This window comes from Callorhinus ursinus, unplaced genomic scaffold (genome assembly GCF_003265705.2).
Source record: "Callorhinus ursinus isolate GAN/ISIS: 27379988/994484 unplaced genomic scaffold, GSC_fseal_2.0 scaffold53, whole genome shotgun sequence".
Classification (NCBI taxonomy): domain Eukaryota; kingdom Metazoa; phylum Chordata; class Mammalia; order Carnivora; family Otariidae; genus Callorhinus; species Callorhinus ursinus.
In genome coordinates, this window is record NW_027397115.1 from 8,695,952 (window position 1) to 8,709,111 (window position 13,160).

Here is a 13,160-nt window from a genome sequence, read left to right on the forward strand (position 1 = left end):
TCTTTTCAATGAACAGAGCTTACATTGTTCAAAAAACAAAATACATATAAGTTCATACTTATACCTTATTTTCTATTATTTTTTTAAAAGATTTTATTTATTTGAGAGAGAGCATGAGCAGGTCAGGGGCAGAGGGAGAAGCAGGCTCCCCGCTGAGCAGGGAGCCCAATGTGGGACTGGATCCCAGGACTCCAGGATCATGACCTGAGCCGAAGGCACATATTTAACCGACTGAGCCACCCAGGGGCCCCCATACTTATACTTTAAATGAACATTCAGGACCATAGGATTTTTTTTTTAAAGATTTTATTTGTTTAATTGACAGAGAGAGAGCATGAGAGGGAACACAAGCAGGGGGAGTGAGAGAGGGAGAAGCAGGCTTCCAGCTGAGCAGGGAGCCCGATGCGGGACTCGATCCCAGGACCCCGGGATCATGACCTGAGCCGAAGGCAGTTGCTTAACCAACTGAGCCACCCAGGGGCCTGCCCCAGGACCATAGGATTTTTACTTAACCTCATCTATCTTTTTCTGTTAAGTCCTGGTTCTCAAGGACTCTAGGAAAGCCATTACTGCTTTTAATTTTGCCACCTATGACCAGACCCAATCTTGACTGAGAGGAGGGAGTCATGGCCCCTTGGAGAGAGGCTCAGTTACCCCCCACAGAGCAGGGCCGAGCTGAGGCTCTTGTTTGCAAGTTTCCAGGTGGGATTAACTAACTCCGTTAGTAAATGAGACATCCGAGCTACATGGGAAGCCGGGGCGGGGGTAATGCAGTTCCAGTGCAGTTCTTTACCCTCCCTGCCCTGGACGAGCCCCTGCTCCCGGTGCTGACCTTTCCAGCCTTTTTTCATTCTTTCACCGCGCTTGTCCGCATCCTAAAGCATCGTCCTCTCCTGTGGTTTTGCGTGGTTTTGTAGGTGCTCATCATTCTGTACTTGCCTGCAGCTTGCTCTCCGCGCCTCTCAATGTTCTGAGATTTAACCGTGTTGATAATTCATTGTAGCTTCGTACATTCATCCACCCGCTCACTGCTGCACAGAGTACGTTCCGTGACTGTGCCACAGCTTACCTGCTCTCCTGGTGAGGAACATTTAGCTTGTTTCCAATCAGGTGCTACTGCAAATATTCTCACGGGTGTCTCCTGGTGCAAGAACGTGTAAGAATTTTTCTAGGGCAGGGGTGGGCAGGCTTCTGTAAGTGGCTAGGTAGTGAATATTTTCGGCTTCAGGAGCCAAGAGGAAAAAGAAAAGTTATGTAGGTACTTACATAACGAGAGAAAAAAATTTCCATACGTTTTTTAAAAAAGATTTTTATTTGAGAGAGAGATAGCAAGAGAGAGCATGAGCGGGGAGGAGAGGGAGAAGCAGGCTCCGTGCTGAGCAGGGAGCCCCATGTGGGGACTCGATCCCAAGACCCTGGGATCATGACCTGAGCCAAAGGCAGACGCTTAACCAACTGAGCCACCCAGGCGCCCCCTTCCATAAATTTTTAATTAAAAAATTTAAAGCTTTATTTATGGACATTGAAATTTGAATTTCATGTAGTTTTCAGGTCATGAAATATTCTTTTGAAATTTTTTTCAACCATTTGGGGAAGTTAAAAGCCATTCTTGGGGCGCTTGGGTGGCTCAGTCGTTAAGCATCTGCCTTCGGCTCAGGTCATGATCCCAGGGTCCTGGGATCGAGCCCTGCCATCGGGCTCCCTGCTCGGCGGGAAGCCTGCTTCTCCCTCTCCCACTCCCCCTGCTTGTGTTCCCTCTCTCGCTGTGTCTCTCTCTGTCAAATAAGTAAATAAATAAAATCTTTAAAAAAAAGCCATTCTTCACTCTCTGGTAGTACAGAGAGCAGGTAGGAGGCAGGGTTTGGTCCGCAGGCAGTGTCTGCTCCTGCTTGCTCTCCTAGGAGCGGAATTCCTGGGTTGAAGGGTGACAGGTGTCTTTAACTCTACTAGGCATTGCCAGACGCTCTTCAAAGTGGACTCCGACCAGACGACAGACTAGTGCTCTATCCCATCAAAGCTCTCTGCTTACTGCCCAGCTCCAGCTGTGGTTTCATGTGTAATCACATTATGAAACATGAAGGTACCAGGCAGTGTGTTCCTGAGCACTGAATAACCATGCTTTATGAAAGACAGAAAATATATACAAACAACAGCATGTTTTAAGTTACCCATTATCCTTCCATTCAGAGAGAACCAAAGTTAAAACTTGGCACCTGTCATTCCAGATTTTTTTCCTATTTATACACACACCATTAACTGTTAGGGGCTAACGTTATATATTATTGTTTTGGAATCTGTTTGTCTCACTTCACGAATTTGTATCGTACCAGTTATTTCTGTTGCACGTGATGTACTAGGGATCGTGGAGCCCTCACCTTTGTGTGTGGCTGTCTCCCAGAGCTTTCTGGCCTTTTAAGGAAAAACTTCCCTGGCTCGCTCCCCTCCACCCTGAGTGCTTCTTCTAGGAGTGGAGAAGAGGGTTGAAATGTGAACGAAAAATACCAGTTCCCTCTGGCAGGTGCCACTTGGGATCCATTCTCCTTTTACTATCAGGACAGTCTGCTTGGCACAACTCCATTGCCCAGCGTCCCTTGCAGCCAGTGACAGCCTGAGAAGATTCTGCCAGGGTCCCCATCGTTCCACTGCCACCTGTCATCACACTCACAAAGTTTTATTATGTAGAGAAATCTTTCTCTGAACCCAGGTCTCTTCAAAGGTGGAAAAGGGAGCCGATGAAGGCAGGCCACGTGTCCCTCACACCCAGCCTTGGCTCCCCACCTGGCTCCCTGCCTGACCCCGGCACGGTCTGGGCACCTGGTTTCGCAGCGCAGGTACAGGTAGGGTCCCAGGTGGGATATATTCTCCCCACTTCCTTCTTTGGCTGGGGGAACGGGAATGGGATGAGTTGCAGGGTTGGAAGGAACTAAGGGCCAGCACTGGCTTCCCTGCCATCAGGCCCAGGCCTGGGATCAGGACAGGCTGTCCTACCTGCTTTCGCTTTCTATTCCATGTATTTCTTTTTTTGTCTGTGCCTGTTACCATAAGCAGCTTTGGATGCCTTTTGGAAGAATGAGGGGGTAAAACTAAACGGAGGCTGCAGGCTTCCCACGGAGAATGCCAGCACCACCTTCCACCAGAGACTCCTGCGGCTGTGTGGCTTCAGAACCTGGGGATGGACCCGTGTGTTCCTGCTTCCACAGCTTGGCAGGGGCGCATGGGGGCTCATCTGCAACCCTAGGCAGCAGGAGACCAGCAGCCCAGGGAGTCCTGGGGAGGATGGATTCCTGGCACCTGCAGGCGGCTGCAGCTGTGGGCTGGCTGGAAGCCGGGCCTGTGCTAGACCCTTCCACTTGGCCTCACGTGCTCCTCACTAAGGGGCAAGGGTAGGAATAGGCCCAGGCCTGCCTGATCCGAAGCCCACTGCACGGCTCAGGCAACACGTCTGCTGCTGGCGGCCCCGCCCCGCCCCCTCCCCCCGAGTCCGGTAGGCGGTGACACAGAGCTGAGTCCAGGAGTGTGTGACCCATGCTATTTGCCACCTGAACCAACAAACACAGAAACTGCCTCTGATCCAGCAGCATTCACTTTTATTTCTAAATAAGTATCCAGTGACATTACAGTTTTCCAGTCATTTCTGCATTCTTGGCAGAGTCCAGTGAAATGAAGCGGGGGCTCCAGCACAGCAGCTGCGGGTACCCTGTCCCGGACCCAGCCCCTCTGAAGCCCCATCCCGAAGAGCAGCAAATCATTTCTCAGGAACCAGGACCTAACCAACACCTCACAACTTACATGGGGGAGGACAGAGAATAAGCCTGACCTTCCTAAAGGTCCTTAAAACAAATAAAAAAGCAGTACTTAAAAAACAACCCTTCATTTTTACAAAGAAAATCACTTGGAAGAATACAAAGAGCAGATCAAGCTTGGCCGGGGCCGCATCGGAGACCTTGTTCCAGCCTTGGGGGGAGCCACGAACCTCGGAGCCCGGCCGCGAGGAAGAGCGGCAGAGCAGGCCTGGGGCTTCCAGAAGGGACTCTTCCGCAGGGCCTATGTCGGTGACAGGTGCGCTTGCTCTTGCCCGGAGGCTCACACACGGACCAGTCAGCTCACCAGTGAGAGGGCGGGGAGGGCCAAGAAATGGGGTGGCCCCGGGGGGACTGTCAAGCCGGCCTTCTTTGGTCTCGTGGCCAAGGGCAGTGGAAGCTCCGGAACGTCCAGCTCCGCTTGCGTGAGACAGCAGGCACCGGGGTGGAATCCTCTCACTGGGGCCGTTTTCATTTAAGACAGTCCTGGCTGGGGCTTTGGAGACCGAGGCGCTGGGAGCACAGCGCTTCAGGGCGCGGGCTGCTTGGGAACATGGGTCGGGGTGGGTTTCCTACACCACCGGCCGGCGGGAGACACGTGGCAATGGCGGGGGGGTGGTGGGGGGCGGTGGGTGCCCTTTCTCTGCATTTGAAGCCCGAATAACGGCAGATCATTGCTGCCGATTCTTCCTTGCTCTTGAAGCACGGCCCAGCTCTGAGGCTTGTACCTGTGACATCCATGACTTAGCTGGGAAGCCGGCCACCACCCTGTGCCACCCTCACTCGCTCCACCAAAGCGGAAGCGGCTGTGGCCAGCCGCCGAGGACCCTGCCAAATGCCCCGGCCCCTGTGCGCAGGTGGACCTGAGACCTCACAGGGCCAAGTCTTGCCGACGGCACCTCTGACATAGGTTTCAGGGACAGGAGGATCCCCGCTCACCCATCTTTCCACACTTCACTGTGCACCAAGGAATCTGCAGGCAAACCAGGGCCTCCCTAGGCCGACGGGGGGTACTCCGGGGCGGCCACCATTCTGGGCCAGGCCCTGCCCCTTGGCCTTCTGTCAGCCAAGGCCTGGCCAGCATTTCCACTGTGAAGCAAGGTAGCTGGCCTGGGTGCGGGAGGTTTTTTTGTTCTCCCCTCGGGCTGAGTGTCTGAGCACCCGACCATGGAACTGAGCCACCTTCTTTCTGCCTGGCCCTGGCTCAGCCCAGCCTAAACCCTGATCTCTGGGGACCTAGGACAAGCCAGCTCCTTTCCCTGTCACACCCCACACCGCAAGCCTCGGGGTTTGGTTGTTCCCAGGAGTCCTACAACGACAGGGCTGCAGGGGGAGCCTTGGGTGTGCGGCTTGTCACCACATGGCTCCCCAAGACCAGCACGTCTTCTGAGTTCACGGGCTAGCCGTCCAGCTTCCCCACAGGCGCTCACACACTTCAGAGCCTTCACTGCCCTCCGAAGTATGACCTGGTCTATGTGCTACAGCTCTCCCATGGCCTAGACCTAGAAGGAAATAAATCTGTGGGAAATCGTAGTTATGCTGAGTATTTTTTTTTTATCTAGTAGGCATTTATTGCCCCATATAGTAGAATTATTAGGTATGTTAAGGTAGACAGCAACAAATTTCTGATTCTCAGGCAAAGACACCTGAAAAAAATCCACCAGAAAAATATATCGCCATGGGCTCTGCCTGTGGCAAAGGTGAAGAGACAGACCTGAGGAGCACGGGTTGCCCCTGTCCCCGTGGGAATGCGCTCCAGCCCACCAAAGCTTCCCTTCAGCAGGGGGCAGAAGAGGCTCACGGGAACCCAAGCTGGTGCTGGGACCTGCGAGGAAAGGTGCCCCCTGCCCACTAAGCCAGGCCTTGGGGACCTTCCACCTCGGGGACTCTACCACAGGGTCATTTTCAGGTCTCAGCTAAAAGTAGGAGGCCAGGTGGGACCTGGTGGCAAGGGGCAGTCTGAATTGAAAAGATCCTGTTTTCACTGCTTTATCTGTGAATTCATAGCCCCCGCCCCACCAAATTTTCTGGTAAACTACTGAGTTTGCCACGCAAGTTACACTTCTGAGCTCAGATCCTGAACTTCAAAGGAGAAGGTAAATGACTTATGGATTGGGGAACGCTCTAGTCAAGACCTCACCAGGTGTGGACAAAGGTTCCCTCCCTCTTTGACCTCTTCTCTTACTTTTCCCCTAAAATTAAGTAGGAAATGATGGAGACCAGAATTATGGATGGTATTACTCCTCCAAGTGAAGGTCTTAGGTGGAGTAAAATACTCCTATTTGGCTTAAATTATGGGGTTAAAGTGGGAGGTTACAAAAAGACAACTGACCATATTTTAACCCTATCAAGTACAGATTTACTTTTCATGCATAAAAAGGAAACCACGTGCTTCCTGCCTGACCGGCCTCATACTTCGGGGAAATGGGTCTGGGCTGGTGGGCTCCGAAATCAGTCCTTCCTGAGAGACAGAGCCACGCTGCCTGAGGCAGAACAGATGGAGACGTATGTGCTGTCAGCCCGGGGCCTGTGCTGGCCCGCCGCGTCCCTCCAGAGAACCACGGACATGCACATGACGAATTAAGCCACCCCAGGCAGCGACCCCGAGCCACCTAGGGGAGTTGCCACTGGCCCTGTGGCTTGCAGGGACGAGGTTTATTAAGGGCAGGGGAGGAGCGGAGGCGAAAGTCAGTAACTCCACTCCGCCTGGACATGACGGGCAGCTCCTCACCCTAGGTAGCCGGGGCCAGGCCCACAGGGACGGGGCGGGCAGTGTGAGACGGAAAGAGCGAGCACAGACGCTCCGCGAGCGGGTCCTGGGCGGGGGCGGCTGGGGAGGAGCACACTCTGGCCCCGGCCCCAGGGCTCTGGCGAGCTGGGACCGGAGCCGGGACCCGAGCCGGGACAGACCTGGGGCAGGGAAAGAGGAAATGCTGATTAGCAGTGAAGGTGGCAGCAGGCGAACAGTGGGCATTAGGAAATGGGGCCTCTGGACCAAGGAGGTCCACTGAGCGGGGGAGGTGACTGCCGGGCTCTCACTGCTTTGTCAGAGGGCATGAATTAAAACGGAATTCAGACAGCAGATGCAGGCCTCCGCAAGCCCTGTAACTCCTAGCTTCTCCCTCCAGAGGGCGCGCTCACCCCACAGAATAGGCTCGCTCACCCCCAGAAACCCAAGGATGCAGGCTTCCAAGGGGCCTGTGTGCCCCTGCTCCGAACCAGGGTAAACATTCACACTACTCCCAGAGGAGGGCAGTGGCCGCTTGTCACTCAGGGGGGATGGCCTGCAAGGTCCCAGGCGGAGGTAAAGGAAAAGGTCACTCGGTTTTTCCTTCTCAAGCAACATCACAAAGGGGAGCGTGAGGTTTCCCAGATTCCCGAGCCCGCCCCTTGGGTCAGAACTGCTGCTGCTGAGACCAGAGGCACCTCGATGACCAAAGGGAAATGGCGGCTGGCTCCTCGCGCTGCTAGAACAGGCACTCCCGTGATGAAGGCCGTGGGTGGGAATGGCAGAAGCTGCAAGCTCCCCCAGCTCCCCAGCTCCCCAGCAGCCCCGCTCACGGCAGGCTCCACAGCGGGGCATGGCCTCTCTTCTGAGGCCCCTCAGTCCAGCAGAGGACTCTGCACTCCGGCCGCAGAAGCGGAAGGAAGGTGTACCTGGACAGCTGTTCCCTCCGATCTGCGGGCTGAGAAGGGGTCTGGCTCCGTTCAGGCCGGGGACATGACCTACTTCAGAAGCAGACGGCCGGCTCCAAGAGCCAGGGACGGCCTTCACTTCCCCCTGTTTCCATCTCCCCTGAAGAGGCTGCCACATGCGAGCGTCCGTCGCGGGAGCCGCGAGGAGGCCGGACGGGGCGCCCTGCTCCGTCACAGCAGCTCCTGCTCGTCATCTTCGGAGCCGGAGGGGCCCTGGCGCACCTCCTCGTACCACTTGTTGGTGAGGGTTTTCATCTGGATGCGCCCGTGGTGGAGGTCCTGGAGCAGGAGACACAACCAGGGCCTCGTCAGTGGGTCTGGGTCAGGGCCGAGGGACAGGGGAGCTGCTGTGTACCTCGCGGGGGTGTAGGGGAGACGGGCCAAGGGGCACGTGGCCACAGGCAATTTCCAAGTGCTAACCAACCAGCTCAAGCTGGGATTTTTCTCCATGGGGGTGAAGAGAACAGGAGGCGTCACTCAGAGACAGCAGCAGGAGGCTGGCTGGTGTGATGTTAAAAAACAGGGCTCTGCTCCCACCTCTGCCGTGTCTTGGCTGTTTGACCTTGGGGGGTTACTGCACCTCTCTGGGGCTTGGTCTCCCCAGCTGTCTGGTGAGAGCGCAGCTGCAGCTACGACACAGGTTGCTGGGAGGATGAAGCGAAGCAAGAGAAATTCCCACGCTGACAGCAACCGTGACTGCCGGGGCGGGAACATGGGCTCGGAAATGAAGTGATGAGACTGGGTCATCCACCGTCGCCCAGAGGCCAGCAGTCCCCGGAGGGATGGAACACGAGCCCTGAGCCGTGGGCCACTGCCTGAGGCCCCGGCATGTTTGAAATTTTCAGCTCAGATTCAGTAGCCGATCAATGTCCTGCGTCTATCATCCAGGAAAACCCAACTGTGTTCACAAGTCTATTATTAAACCGGCACTAAAAACGGCAGTGAAGGAAAAACAGCAGATGCCGAGTTCCACAGCATATCCAGCTGCCAGCCTGGAAAGAAGGCCGAGCCTGGCTGGCCCCACCCCCACGCACCCCCTGTCAGCCCCTGCAGATCCTGGGGGAGGGAGACCGGGGACCCCTAGCCATGTGGTGCGCGCCGGCGTCCCACCTCCTGAGTTAGCCGCCGCGTGAAGAAGGGGTTCAGGTACTTGGCGTCCAGCCACACAAAGCCTTTGAGGTCCTGCCGCCTGATGTAGTGGGCTTCATACTCCTCCTCCGTGAGCTCCGACAAGTGCTCTGACTCGATGGTGTTGCCCTGTATGGGGAGGGAAGGTCGTCCGAGGGTCGTCGGCCGGCCTCTTCCAGGGCACACACACTGCCCCCCCCCCCCGCCTACCCAGCAGCCACCTGTGTCCCCAACCCTAACTGTGCTTTCGAATCAGTGCAGGGCATCTGTGGGCAGCAAAGCAGCTCCTGGGAGCCCACAGGGAGGTGGGAAGGTTTATAAAAACGTGATGGATACCCAGGAATAAATCAGAATTATGAATAAATCAGAATTTATTTGTGGGCTGGGGTTTGGTTTGTAAGCTTTCCAGGTGATTCTAATGGGCAGGCAGGACTGGGAACTGCCATTCTGGATGATCTCATTCACAGCAAACTGAACAAGGGGGGTTCCTTCTGTCATTTTTGCTGGCAGTTGCACTAGCTGGGGTTCTGCTCCAGGCTGGCGCTGGCCAGCCTGTCAGTGTGTGTGTGTGTTGGGGGGGGCCATCCTGGGGGGACCTGGAGAGGAATGAGAGCAGCTACCCCGTGGCAGGGCAGGTCTGCAAGGGGGAGGAGGTCTCCGGTTTACAGGGTCAACGCCAGCACATCTCCAGGCCCCAGGCCCAGAAAAGCCCCACCCCCTGCAGGGACAACCCAAGGCCACCAGGGTGCGAATGTAGCATCTGCCTGGCGGCTGGCTGGAGGAGCGGCTCTGAAGCCACAGCTAAGTGGTCTCCACTGGTCCACTGGGGGCCTGGGGGTGGAGCGGGTGCAGGGTGTGGGAGGGGGCGGGGAGAATCACCTGGAGGGCTTATGAACCCACAAAATGCTGGCCCCCCCCAGGCCCACCTGCAGAGTTCTGATTCAGCAGGTCTGGGATGGGGCCCACTAATTTGCATTTCCGACAAGTTCCCAGGGAAGCTGCCGATCCAGGGACCTCCACCTTGAGAGTGCTGATGGAGAGCGTGGTGGTGAAGAGCACAGACTATGGAGTCCGTGACCCCTCTGTGCCTCAGCACTCTCGTCTGCGAAATGGGGATGAGCAGAGAGCACCTGCTTCCTGTGGGTTATCAGGGCAACCTGAGACCGGTGCGAGGAGAGCACAACCACAGTGCCCATGCTGCAGAAAACATTCCCTAAATAGCAGCTGCTCTTCCGCTGGGCGAGCATCCTGGTTCCGTGGGAGCCAGGCTTCAGCAAGCATGGCTGCGGGACCCGCAGGGCAGCGGCACCTGGCAACCTGCTCAAAATGCAAATTCTCTGCGGCCGCAGCCCAGACCTGGGAAGACCGGAGCCCTCCACTGATTCTGCCACCCTCTGAAAGGTCTGAGAACCTGTACTGGGGCTGTTGTTAAGAACAAACCAGAAAGTTGGGGGGTGGGGGTGGCTGGAGACGGGCCTCTGAGAGTGAGAAGGTCCCACTGAGCCAACCCCACCCGTGATCACCCGCCTGTGACCACCCGAGGGCCTCCTCCCAGCAGGGCCTTGGCTGAGACACGGGCCAGGGCCACACAGAGGCCTGAGACCAAGATCCGGCCAGACCTGAGCTCCCCAGTGGGAAAGTGGGCTGTGTCCCCGTCACTGTCTTCCGGTTGAGGATTTCTCTGCTTTTCTTGACTGAATAAAGTTACTGATGGCCTCAAATAAGGGAACTAGAAAAAGAGGCATTTCTAGAACTGGGGGTGGGAGGGCGGGGGCGGTGCCAGAAGGTGGGCTGAGAGGCCAAGGCCAGCCTCTGCTCCTGTCAGGGAGCCTGGCTCAGCACAGGGGGCCTAAGTAAGGGTCAACACAGGGCAAGGAGGCCACCACCGCCGCTGACGCCCGGGACAGACAGCCCGGCAGGGGCAGCCACAGGGGCAGGAGGGTGGCTGGGAGGAGGCAGGGATCTGGGAGCCTCCGGCTCACTGCAGCTGGGCCCTGGACACCTCGCTTGTCTGTCCTTGGGGGAAGGCACCGCAAGCACCTTCCCCTCCTCAGGCCCCCAGCAGGAGGCTTTCAGTAAATGTTGTCGGGGAGGGGGATGACGTGACTTTAAAACCTTCCACAGGGTGATGCCAGGACAGCCTGACGTGGGTCCGTGCTCCCACTCCACGGCCTCTGTGGACAGACAACCCACAAAGGGCCGCAGTTGAACTGGAGAGTTCAACTTCCTCCTGAGTGTGTGTAGGTGCCGAGATCCTCAAATCGTGTCTCATTTCCCCACTTCCCAGCTGCCGTGGAGACCAAGCCCCTGCCCCCGCCCCGGGCCCCCGCGGCACCAACCATCTTCTCGGTCTTGCTGAGGTTGACGTCCTTCTTGCTCCTGCGGCGCGCCTTGGCGTCCTCGATGTCCACGAGGCGGATGAGGGGCATGGTGCTGCCGCCCAGCAGCAGGATGGTGAAAAGCACGATGATGATGGTGGTGGTGCCGATGAGCTGCCGCTTCTCCATGGGCTCCAGGTCCAGGTGCAGGCTCAGGGCGTAGGGGATGGCCCCCCGCAGGCCTGGGGGCAGGGAGGGGGGTGAGAGGAGCTGCGTCACTGACTGGGAGCCCTGGGGACCTGGGCCCAGCCCTGCCTCACACCAGTCGAATGTTCTAACACATCCTACTGTGGAGGGTGAGCGCCTCCCGTGAGGCTCTGGGGTGTGAGAAAAGCAGGCTGCAGAGAAGTGGGGTCTGACCACATCCATTTCCACTTCACGGGGTGGCCGAGTAGGTCAAATGAGGTGACCCGTCCAGGCCATGAAGCACCAGGTGTGTGTGCGTGCGTGCGTGCGTGCCTGGGGACTTGTCCAGCCCAACGCGCACATTTTAGAAATCCGACAGCTGGTGCAGACTGAGCCGTCCCTGTGCGTGTGGCCAGGCCCGGTGCTAAGGGCTCTTGTGTGCACAATCTCACTGGAACCTCACAGGGCGGCTGGTAAAGCAGGGCCTACCATTCTCCACCACATGCAGATGAGGAAGCGAGACTGAGGGAAGGATGCATCTCCCGGGGCCACACAGCGTTCCAGGCAACAGCAAAGAAGGCGATTTATCCAATGGCCCCTCGTTTCTGAAGATGCTGCTCTTAAGCAGCTCCTGGCCGCACCGACAGGCTCGGGGCTGCTCTGCTGCGGGCCAGAGGCTGCTGAGAGCTGCATCATGGCGTCTTCCTTGCTTCTGGTTGTGCTGCCCTGCGTGGCGGCTGGCTGGGCTGAGGGGCTGCACTGAGCTGGGAAACAGCACTTTCTGGGGAACGTCCCGGCTTGCCTGGTGCCCCACAGAAGGGAACAGGTGGGAGACCCCAGACAAGGGCTTGTGCCATGGTGAGCGCCCGAAGAAGGGGAGAATGGGGCAGGGCACACGAAGGGTCTGACGAGACATGGAGGCTGGAGCCTCACGGAAGGATGGGGGTCTGACTGCAGCGGCAGTGCACACCCAAGACGGGGACACAGAAAGGGGACAGAATTGAGAGAGACACGGAGAGTGGAAGCAACAGGCCACAGGGGTGAGTGGGAGGTGGGGTGGCCGGGGAAGGGAAGGGCACGGACGACGGCAGGGTGTCCCAAGAGGCTGTGCTGCACGGTGGTCTGGGCATGAGGTCTGGAGTCTGGCTCCTGGGGTCACCCCCCGGCTCCCTGCTTTCCCCCAGGCCTCTCGGGCCGAAGTGACGGATTCAACTCCACCTCTCCACCTGTCACACGGGACCAGAAACAGGGCCTGCCAGGTCGGTGGCCGGAGGACAAAACGCTCGGCGCAGGACAGCTGTACACACAGCAAGCGCTGAGTTAGCCGCGCCTCTGCTGTAACCCACATTCTGTTTCCCGTGGAAGGGGACGTGGGCAAAGAAGAGGTTGGGCAGGAAGGTAAATTCAGTCCTAGACAATGAGATCTTCACAGTGTCGAAGGAGGATTTAGACACGAATCGAGATCTAAGAGCAAACAGCTTTGGGAGTGTGGGAACTTGATGGACGTTGGTGCCACAGGGTTGGGGAGCTTGTGAGAACAAAAGAGCAGAAGCAGGTCTGGGGCTGAGTCCTGAGGATGCCAGTGTTTGAGGGGTTGGTAAAGGAGGAGGGGAACCTGAGAAGACCCAAAGGGAAGGAGGGCAACCAGGAGCATGGCCTGGAGGTCCAGGGAAGAGGGTCTCCAGGCAGAAAGCAGGTCGGTGGGAAGAAGGAGCTCAAAGCCGTGGAGGTGGACCGGACAAAGGCTGCCCCGTGCAGGTCTTGGCTGCAAAAGGTTGCTAGGTGACCCGGGTAAGGCCAAGTTCAGGCCCATGAACAGGAAGTGAGGAAGAAGAGAAAACAGGGGAGGACAGCCCACTTAAGGAGGTCTGGCTGCAATGGGAGATGGGAAGCAGCTGGAGGGGGTGTGCGGAAGGGATTATGGTTGAAGTTGCTGGTTTTTTGCCGGGAAAGAGAAGAATCTTCAGGAGTTTCAATGATGCTGTCTCAGTAGAGACAGAGGTTGAGGATCCAGGAAAGAGGGTGAACATGT

General features: G+C 57.0%; 1 protein-coding gene across 14 annotated transcripts in view; it reads right to left on the minus strand.

Moving 5' to 3' along the window:
- Nucleotides 1–3,567: 3,567 nt before the first annotated feature.
- Nucleotides 3,568–13,160, minus strand: part of SLC9A8 (solute carrier family 9 member A8) — a 68,046-nt gene continuing 58,453 nt past the window's right edge. For 10 of the 14 annotated variants that reach the window (XM_073883993.1, XM_073883995.1, XM_073883994.1 and 7 more), the window contains 3 exons: nt 10,964–11,184; nt 8,607–8,753; nt 3,568–7,775 (listed from right to left, as the gene is read on the minus strand). In XM_073883993.1, coding sequence (XP_073740094.1) covers nt 7,668–7,775; nt 8,607–8,753; nt 10,964–11,184 — 476 coding nt within the window. In that variant the 3' untranslated portion in view covers nt 3,568–7,667. Of the gene's footprint in view, nt 7,776–7,920; nt 8,105–8,606; nt 8,754–10,963; nt 11,185–13,160 lie in introns of all 14 variants that reach the window. The other 4 variants (XR_012375605.1, XR_012375603.1, XR_012375604.1 and 1 more) reach the window with 4 other exon arrangements.